The sequence below is a fragment of the Indicator indicator genome, chromosome 28, assembly GCF_027791375.1.
Source record: "Indicator indicator isolate 239-I01 chromosome 28, UM_Iind_1.1, whole genome shotgun sequence".
In the NCBI taxonomy this organism is placed as follows: Eukaryota; Metazoa; Chordata; class Aves; order Piciformes; family Indicatoridae; genus Indicator; species Indicator indicator.
In genome coordinates, this window is record NC_072037.1 from 7,667,281 (window position 1) to 7,676,007 (window position 8,727).

The window sequence follows — 8,727 nt, forward strand, 5'->3', positions numbered from 1 at the left end:
GCTGCCGCCTTCCGGCCCGCGCCTGGCGGAAGTGCCCCGGGCTTCCGCTGGCGTCGGCGGCTGGCGCCGCTCCCCGGAAGTGCCGGGCTCCGCTTCCGGCTCCGAGCCGCCGTCCCAAGATGGCGCCGCTGGACCTGGACAAGTACGTGGAGATCGCGCGGCTCTGCAAGTACCTGCCCGAGAACGACCTCAAGGTACGGCCGCGGCGGGCGGGCCCGGGACGGGGCATGAGGCTGGGACAAGCCTGGGACGGTTCGGTGCCGGGGCCGGTGCTGACCTGCTCTTCTCCCGCAGCGCCTCTGCGACTATGTGTGCGACCTGCTGCTGGAGGAGTCTAACGTTCAGCCCGTCTCCACGCCCGTCACCGTCTGCGGAGACATCCACGGGCAGGTAAGGGTGGGCGACTCCACCGCCAGGCCCCAGGCCGCCCTGCACCGCCGCCTGGCCCTGCCTTGCCCGCCGGAGTGCCGTGCCCAGACTCTGCACCGCAGGCCCCGGTGCTAGTGTCAGTCGAAGGCGCTGTCCTCACGCGTGTGCTTCTCTCTTCAGTTTTATGACTTGTGCGAGCTGTTCAGGACCGGTGGTCAGGTCCCTGACACCAACTACATTTTCATGGTATGTGCATTCGGGGCTCACTCTTCTCTCTCCTCGGGTGTTTAAAATATGAGTGTAAAGTTTAAATGCTGATACCTTAATCGAATTTCAGATCTTGCCTCTGGGTGTTGTGTTTGCTTTTGCTGTTGGGTTACTGCCAACACGTTTGATTTAGTTGAGTAAAGATCGAGTTAGGTGATGTAAGGTGATGTAGGAGGAGAGCAGCACGATGCCTCTGAAGCAGGACTGTGCTAGTGCTGCAGCAGCACCCTGCCTTAGCCAGGGAATCTCTTGGGTGTGTGTAAGGGCAGCTCTGAATGAGTGTGGTGGCCAGTTTCAGCTTGCAACTCTGAGTGACCACCAGAACACACCCTTACAGAGCCAAACAGATCTCAGCATCCCTTCAGCATTAGGTTTCTTTATGCACTGTGAGAATTTAGCATGGATGTATCTCTTTGCATTTTCCCATTTGCCTGTTTCTCCACTTACGAATATTTTTTTGACTTGCAGGGTGACTTTGTAGATAGAGGTTATTATAGTCTTGAGACTTTCACTTACCTTCTTGCACTAAAAGCTAAGTGGCCTGATCGTATCACACTGTTAAGAGGCAATCATGAGAGCAGGCAGATAACACAAGTGTATGGATTTTATGGTAAGTCTTTATCTGAATGATTTCTGAATGGGGGCTACCGTGTGATAAACCTGTACGGTGTCTCCCTTTGGAAGCCTGCTTTGGGAGCAGCACTACCCGGGATTTTCCCTGGACTGGGTGGGAAGCGGGCTCAGTACAACTTAAATGTTACCATTTGCTAACATGATCATTGAGTTTGTGAGGTAGAACATGGTTTAGTCCAGATCTCGCTGGTCTTTTCCTCCAGCATCTGAGTTTTCTGTTTGTTTTTTGGTGCCACATTCAGTGTTAGAGACAGAGCATAAATGATGCAGAATGCGCTTTGGTATCTTGTCATGAAGGGTTTACCACAAACTTATGATGTTGCTGTAATTCCCTTTCAGTTCCAGTGTAACTAAAAATCTGCGTCACACACATAGTTTGCCATGGAATCATTTATTGCCAACAGTGAGCATCCAGGAAAATGTCCCTGGCAAGGAACAAGCAGCAGAGCAACTGCTTGAAAACCGGAGGGAATTAAATTGCTTGGAAGCTTCTTTGTGGTTGTGTGAGGCTTTGGTAAAACCTGAGGAAATCTTGGCAAGTATCTAACACCTGCCACAAAGAGTCACGTCTGTAATGTACTTTGTTTTGGATAATGTGTCAACCAGAGCAAGTACAAATGTTCACAGGCCACTTAAGAAAAGCCCATCAGGTTTGTTGCCACCTTGTAGATTTAGACAAAGCCATGTAGCTCCTGTTTGTGGTAAGAGTATCTTCCATGAGCTCTGGTTGGTATAAAATTTGCTAATTTCAGCACTCAAATGGTCTAGTCAGGGGTCAGTTCTCACCATCAGGTGTGTTGTGTGAGGCCCCACTGTCTTTGCACTGCCCATGTGTTGCTTACCAGCAGGTGCTTTAACTGCTCCTGTGGTGAGGCCTGTCGCTGGCCAGGCCCCACCACTGGAAGGGCTCAAGGCACCTGCTGGTCTGTGCTCCCAGCCACTGCTCCTGACGGGGCTTTTGTTGTACGTCTGACATCGGAGTTCTGCTGCGTTTGCTTCTGTTCTTGCTGTCTTAATTCCTTCTGATCCACAAAACCCAAATTCTCTGTTCAACAGATGAGTGCCAAACCAAATATGGAAATGCTAATGCTTGGAGATACTGCACCAAAGTCTTCGACATGCTCACAATAGCAGCTGTAAGTGTAAAACCCACATTTGCCACAAGTACAAGTAGGTTGTCTAAATGAGACTGCTAGAAGTAGTGACGTTTAAGGATCCTGCTGGTAGTGTTCTGGGCTAGATTAAATCCGTGAGCATTCTGCACGTGTGTCTTTTTCTTTCTCCAGCTAATAGATGAGCAGATTCTCTGTGTGCATGGTGGCCTCTCTCCAGACATCAAGACGTTGGATCAGATTCGAACCATTGAACGTAATCAAGAGATCCCCCACAAAGGAGCCTTCTGTGACCTCGTTTGGTCTGATCCAGAAGATGTTGACACCTGGGCCATCAGCCCACGTGGAGCAGGCTGGCTTTTCGGCGCCAAGGTGACGAATGAGGTAACGAGCTGCGGTGTCATCGCATGCACAAGATAAATGATTCAGGTGGGGTTGATAGTTGGCAATGAACGCACCCAGGGCACTGTGAGGTGCTGAACTTTGCTTGTGAGGCTGCTGCCAGTAAACGGTGGTGGTGGAGAAGGTTTGCTTCAGCCAACTGGGAAGAAATAAGCTCTTTGAGCTTAAAAGTGCCAGGTGTGGTAATAGTGGTCTTGTTTTAAAAGGTCTAATAATGCAGTGAGAGCAACCTGTATTGCTAAGGGTGTGTCTAGGGTACTTTTCTAAGAATTTAAGAGGGGGAAAGAAAATTTTTGGTAATTCTTGGCTTAATTGTTGTTAATTTGCGAAATGGTGAGCAGAGCTCTTGGGTCTCACAAGCACTGACTGTCCCAGACCTCTGAATGCTGTTGGAAACACTGTGCTCATGCCATGTGTTGTGCAGCATGTCCAGGAAGGATTGAGCCTTACAGGAAGCACAGATCTGTAATCCAAGGCTGTTCCTCACTGCTCTGGTCTCAAAACAAAAACCCAAATATTTTTTTCAGTGCAATGGGTGAAAAGCTGCTCTTTAACCCCCTCACAGCATGCATGTGCAAGAGCTGTTGTCAGAGAGGGTTGGTTAGAGGGCTGTGGTTAGCTGGTTAGAGAAGGCTGACCTTCCTCTATTCCTTTACAGTTTGTTCACATCAACAACTTGAAACTCATCTGCAGAGCTCACCAGCTAGTTCATGAAGGCTATAAATTCATGTTTGATGAGAAATTGGTAACGGTATGGTCTGCTCCCAATTACTGCTACCGCTGTGGAAATATTGCATCCATCATGGTCTTTAAAGACGTAAATACAAGAGAACCAAAGTTATTCCGCGCAGTTCCAGACTCAGAACGTGTAATTCCACCTAGGACAACCACGCCGTACTTCCTCTGAGCCCTTCCTCGCCTATTGTCTCCCTCTTCCCTTGTACTGTCCCTTTACAATATACTTTTTATTGAGCACTTTGCTGCTGAAATGCTGCCTCTTGCCTTTTTTATTTTTAAATTATCTAAATTTATTGTGTATTATGGTGTCTGTAGCAAGTTTCATTCCCCTTCCCTCCCCCCTAGATTAATCTCAAAGAGTATTTGTAATATGTCCTTGAAATTTATACTACTGCATGTAGTTCTTATGTATCTCTGGGTTTAGATGACACATTCTCCTTTTACCGATCGTGACTCCCGGGAAGCAGCTCGGTCCCAGTGTTATTGTTCAGCTTTTTTTGTTTGGTGAGTTTTAAAAGAGATTTCAGCAGCAAAGTCCCCGTGGCGGGACTGTGACCGCCTTGTGTCGCATGCGTGTCGAGCAGGGCCACCCTCACAGCGTGTTTTAAGTGGATACTAATAAAGTGGTCAGAAGGGCTGTTCCCCCTACACCTCCCCTCTCCTCCTTCTCGCCCCCCACCCTGTTTTTTTCCTTTTGATTTCTTAGGATTCCAGTTCAGACACACGAACCTGCTACAGCGACTGAATTTGTACATTAAAATAATTGTTCTGATTTTTTTCAGATCCTGTGTATTTTTAATAAAGTTGTACCTTACGTCAGCCCCACCTCGAGGGTCAATAACGCGAATAAAACATTTCCCTGCCTAATTTCCGTTCCCGGTCACCCCCCCCCCAACATCCACCCGGGCGGGGCAGGGCGGGGTGGGCACAGTGCTGGGTTCCGGTTCCGGCGTGGCGGCGAGTCCGGTTCCGGCTCCGGTACGTGTCCGGGCCGGCGGCATGGCGCGGAGCACGCTCTCCTCCCGCTTCCGCCGCCTCGACATCGACCAGTACGACGAGAACCGGTTCGTGGAGGAGCCCGAGGAGGCGGCGGCGGCTGGGCCCGACGCCTGCCCGGAGGTGGAGGCGCTGCTGAGGCAATATCCTTTGGGGGGGGTCCGGGGACCGGGCAGGCCCCACCATCTCCCGCCTCGACCGGGCACAGCCCGAGCCTAGGCCCGAGCCGCGCAGTCCTGGTGGGGTTCGCGGAGGCGACCGCGACCGGGCATTCGTAGCCAGAGCCCCTCGTGAGTGGCCCGGGGCGGTTGCGCTCTGCTCCTTCCACGGCGGTCTGTGCGCGGAGCCGAAAGTTGCGCCGTGGGTACAAACACGGCGTTCGGCCCGGTAACGACACTCGGATCGTTACGCGGTTGCGGGCCGTGCCGCTGCCACTGATGGAGCGTTTGAGTCCTTGACCCCGCGGTGCACAGGGGACGCGCTGCGAGCTTTCCACGCCGCCATTCGGAGCCATCCCGTGAACAGCAAGAACCCAGCGGTGAAGGTACCGGGGCCGAGGCGCGGGCAGGGCTGCGGGAGGCTGGGGAGCTCTGCAGTGATGCGGCGTTCCCCAGAGATCCCATTAGCACCCCGGGGCTGTTCATCAGCCGTGTCCCACACATCCTGTGCTCACCCTTTCCTCCTCCTGAAACCCGAGGTGAAAAATGCTGACCCACTCGGTTACCGAAAGAAGCTAGCCGTGAGCGGGTCCTCTGCTCACACTTTGTCCAACACAAGTCTTGGCTCGTTTCCAGCTTTGCTGGTTCTCAAGGTTTTCTCCTTGTCTTCACAGGAGCAGGCCCAGGGAACCATGCTTAAAGTCCTCACGTCTTTTAAAAGCAGTGAAATAGAACAAGCAGTGAATTCCTTAGACAGAAATGGCATTGACTTGTTAATGAAGTACATTTATAAAGGATTTGAAAAGCCGACAGAAAATAGCAGTGCAATATTACTTCAGTGGCATGAAAAGGTACGTGTTTGGTGCTCTCCTGGCTCAGCCACACTCTGTCAGGGCTTCCACCAGAGTCCTCACAAGAGAAGTGGATGATGGTGGGGAGCTCACCCCCAAACACAGTAACCGATGTTTCCTTTTACCTTTTGTCTCTTTGGGCTTGGACTCGTTAAGCTTTTTCTGGTGTCAAAGTTCACCCTCACCCAGCGGGCAGAGACACTTAGGGCTGGGCAGTGTCTGCTGAAGGAAGCATTGTACCACCTTCTGCATCTAGTGGGTGCGGTGGCCCCAGTGAGGAGAAAGCTGGGAGTGGAGGTGTGAATGGGTGTAGGGTTTAGCTGGCAGCATTCTTTGTAGCTGAGTGTTTGGCCGAGGGGTGCTCGAGCTGGCTTGGGTCTGGCAGTTTTCATCAGCTGAGTGTTGCTAGCAGTGTGTCAGTGTGTGTCACAGCTTACTGAGGGGATTCAGCAAACCTGGTTTGCACAGGAGAGGCTTCTGAGACGTCGAGGGACTCCACTGGGATGCAGAGTGGTGCTCTTGACCTTTTCCATGTTGAGGCAGGGCAGGCAGGACACCTTGACCGTTCTGACAGGACAAGGCACATGGAGCAGCTGCTGGTGCCACTGTCCCCAGGCAGGAATGCAGTGAACTCTTCCTAGCTGCAGAGGTTTGGCTGCAGCGCTCCCTGTCAATGCTTGTCCTAGGAAAAATGATCCCCAGGAATGCTGCAGCTTCCTGTCCCATCAGCACTGGAGTAGTGCAGCCTGCCGCTAGTGCTGCTGTATGGGATTTTTTCTTGTGGTATGTGGAGGCAGGACTTAGGTAAAGTGACTCCAGCTACTAGCAGCTGTCATCAGCTTTGCAAAGCTTGACAGGAGAGGAGGAGGGAAGTGCTGAGAGCAGCAAAGAACACGTTTCTGCTGCTTGTTTGTTTTTTCTTCCTTTTTTTTTTCCCTACCATTGTTTCCAGCGGAGACTTTAGGTAACCATGGGTGAGTGCTCCCAGTGTGTAATGTTACACAACACCACCCTGGCTGGAAAGATGTGACAATTCTCAGAGCACGTAGGCACAGCTAAAGCATCTCGTTCTCTTTTTCTAAAAAGGAGCAAGGCAGGTCTGAAGCAGGCTAGGCAAGGTTTAAGCCCTTGCTTGTGTTCTGCTTTGTAGCAGTACCGGTAGGACGTGTTGCTTGCTCTAAGAGGAGTCAGCTGCTAGGCAGTAGTACCAGTCTGTCCTCTGGAAAAGGGCTGTGGTCCCCAGGTGTGTCAGGTCTGGTAACTCAGCAATGTCTGTGTGTGTGTAAGCTCTGCTCCGAATGGGAGCTTTGTGTTCATCTGTTCCTAATGACAGCAAGGTGTCTCCTGCTGCTGATCGTTGTTCTCACGTACATTGTAGTACCCACTGGGTTGTACTGGAATTGCATCTGGGAAGTAAAAATGCCTCATCTTAAGCAGTGAGCTTTAATATTGATTCTTTCCTAATCCCATCCATCCTGTAGAAGGATGCTGCTTACATTGAGGGATGCAAATGAAACTGAAACCAGCTCTTCCTCCTTTCCCATTCAGGGATATGGGAGGTGAGACACCGCTATCCTCTAGCTCCAAAAGATGGTAGGATTATGGAGAATGTAATTTTCCCTTCAGCGTTGTGGTTACCAAGTTATTGCCTGTAGTTTTGTGTACCCTTCAATCCTTGCATCACAGAGTACATTAATAGAATATTAATAATTAACAATGTACTACAATAATTTGAGTTAAAGATCGCTCTTGTCTATATTTACAGAGGGGAAGTGAGGCACAGACTTCCCAAGATTGGGACAAGCAGGGATGTGAGTTCCAGCCTGCCTGCTAGAGAAAAATAGATTTCCCCAGTTCATTGTTTTAAAGATTTGGGAGACAGGGTGGGGGGAAAAAGAAAAGGTAGAACATCTCAAGCTGCGAAAACTTAAGTTTTTGGAGGAGAGTCACACATTCTTCTGCTACTAAACACCTAAGGTCTGTTCACTTAAAATGCCTTTTGCATGTGACATGGTAACTTTCTGTAACCTCTCTCCTTTTCCCATCCCCACAGGCATTAGCAGTAGGTGGACTAGGTTCCATAGTAAGAGTTCTTACAGCAAGAAAGACTGTTTAAAAGACTGTTAAGTTGAACAAGGCAACGATCAGTCTCGGACTCAGAAGAAGGAAGTGTCACTGGTCCATCTTTATTAGAGATTGCAATCCACTGAAATACTCTGGAAACCTCCTCCTGGAATGCTTTTAACCTTACTGGTGGGGGAAGAGTAAAGGTATTCCTGCATATTCTGACTATCCAATACAGGAGCCAAGCTGTCCTCCTGATCCCTTCTTTACAAAGCAGGAGAAGGCACGCTCCTGCCTCCTGTCACTGCAGTGAGCAGGTATTTCAGATGCTGCTGTATGGAAGCGTGGTGGTACGAGATCGTGTGTGTACTGCTGACTGCAGAGGGAGCGATGGCCTTGGCAGATGCAAGATCCTGACAGCTTCTGGGTGGAGAGGTGTTTGTTAGAACGCTGGGTTTGTGTGGTCAAAGGACTAGTTGGACTACAGGGGTGGTTTAAATGTGAAGTGCCTGCTGCATCAATAAAGTTCTTGGATCACATGAGTTAAGTAATTATTTCCCCCCACTAAGTCCTGACACTTTTCAAAAGCAGGTCAGCAATGTGCCAGCTCTAAGATAAGTGTCAACCTTTGCATGAATGCCTAAGGCCAGCTATTTACAGAATCTGTCCTCAAACCCAACTGTGATGGCTGCAGCAAGTGAGATCAAGCTCAGCTGTTCAAGGCAAGGCCTCGAAGACGCACTAAATGTAATAGCGGAGAGCCTGTAGTTTGATTTTTTTATATTCCTGTCCCTCCTAGAAAGTGAAGAAAATAATTCAGAACTTTTTATTTATGTAACAGTGCCACCTCACCTTTTGAAGGACTTGAGCTGCTTCCAAGGGGTAGCACAGAGGTTTGCTCCTGGATTTGTTCAGACAGACATCACCCACCCCACTGTCAGTTACAGCACCCTTGGCAAGAGCACTGGTGTTGTACATGTCCCTGGGGCTCAAATGGTGTGTGCCACAAGCCTGGCAGAGCCAGTGGCCAGAAGAGAGTCAGCCTTGTGGCACAGAGGAGAATACTCTGGAGGAAGCAGCTGCTTGAGGAGGCCCTGCTCTGTTCAGCCCTTGATTTTTATCAGCTGCCAAAAGCAC

The 8,727-nt window shown here is 50.2% G+C and overlaps 2 protein-coding genes across 4 annotated transcripts; both read left to right on the top strand.

Moving 5' to 3' along the window:
• The first annotated feature begins 119 nt into the window (after positions 1 to 119).
• On the top strand, positions 120 to 4,284 carry PPP6C (protein phosphatase 6 catalytic subunit). Of its 2 annotated transcripts, XM_054393369.1 has the most exons (7): positions 120 to 194; positions 295 to 390; positions 550 to 615; positions 1,105 to 1,246; positions 2,326 to 2,405; positions 2,556 to 2,765; positions 3,442 to 4,284. In XM_054393369.1, exons 1-7 carry the CDS (start codon positions 120 to 122, stop codon positions 3,688 to 3,690), a joined length of 918 nt encoding a protein of 305 aa, XP_054249344.1. In that variant the 3' UTR covers positions 3,691 to 4,284. The 2 variants fall into 2 exon arrangements, with proteins under 2 accessions (XP_054249344.1, XP_054249345.1); XM_054393370.1 differs by lacking the exon at positions 550 to 615.
• Positions 4,285 to 4,520: 236 nt separating this feature from the next.
• Positions 4,521 to 8,104, top strand: ARPC5L (actin related protein 2/3 complex subunit 5 like). Of its 2 annotated transcripts, none has more exons than XM_054393425.1 (4): positions 4,521 to 4,660; positions 4,977 to 5,061; positions 5,350 to 5,526; positions 7,580 to 8,104. In XM_054393425.1, the coding sequence occupies exons 1-4, from the start codon at positions 4,521 to 4,523 to the stop codon at positions 7,640 to 7,642; spliced, it is 465 nt and encodes a 154-aa protein (XP_054249400.1). In that variant the 3' UTR covers positions 7,643 to 8,104. The 2 variants fall into 2 exon arrangements, with proteins under 2 accessions (XP_054249400.1, XP_054249401.1); XM_054393426.1 differs by having other exon boundaries at positions 4,989 to 5,061.
• The last annotated feature ends 623 nt before the right edge of the window (positions 8,105 to 8,727 follow it).

Bases quoted from the DNA above. Each gene is read 5' to 3' on its own strand.
- PPP6C (XM_054393369.1), top strand. From the start codon at position 120: ATGGCGCCGCTGGACCTGGACAAGTACGTGGAGATCGCGCGGCTCTGC. The intron at 195-294 runs GTACGGCCGCGG...CTTCTCCCGCAG, and splicing joins TGCCCGAGAACGACCTCAAG to CGCCTCTGCGACTATGTGTG. The intron at 2,406-2,555 runs GTAAGTGTAAAA...TTCTTTCTCCAG, and splicing joins ACATGCTCACAATAGCAGCT to CTAATAGATGAGCAGATTCT.
- ARPC5L (XM_054393425.1), top strand. From the start codon at position 4,521: ATGGCGCGGAGCACGCTCTCCTCCCGCTTCCGCCGCCTCGACATCGAC. The intron at 4,661-4,976 runs ATATCCTTTGGG...TGAGTCCTTGAC, and splicing joins GTGGAGGCGCTGCTGAGGCA to CCCGCGGTGCACAGGGGACG. The intron at 5,527-7,579 runs GTACGTGTTTGG...CCATCCCCACAG, and splicing joins TACTTCAGTGGCATGAAAAG to GCATTAGCAGTAGGTGGACT.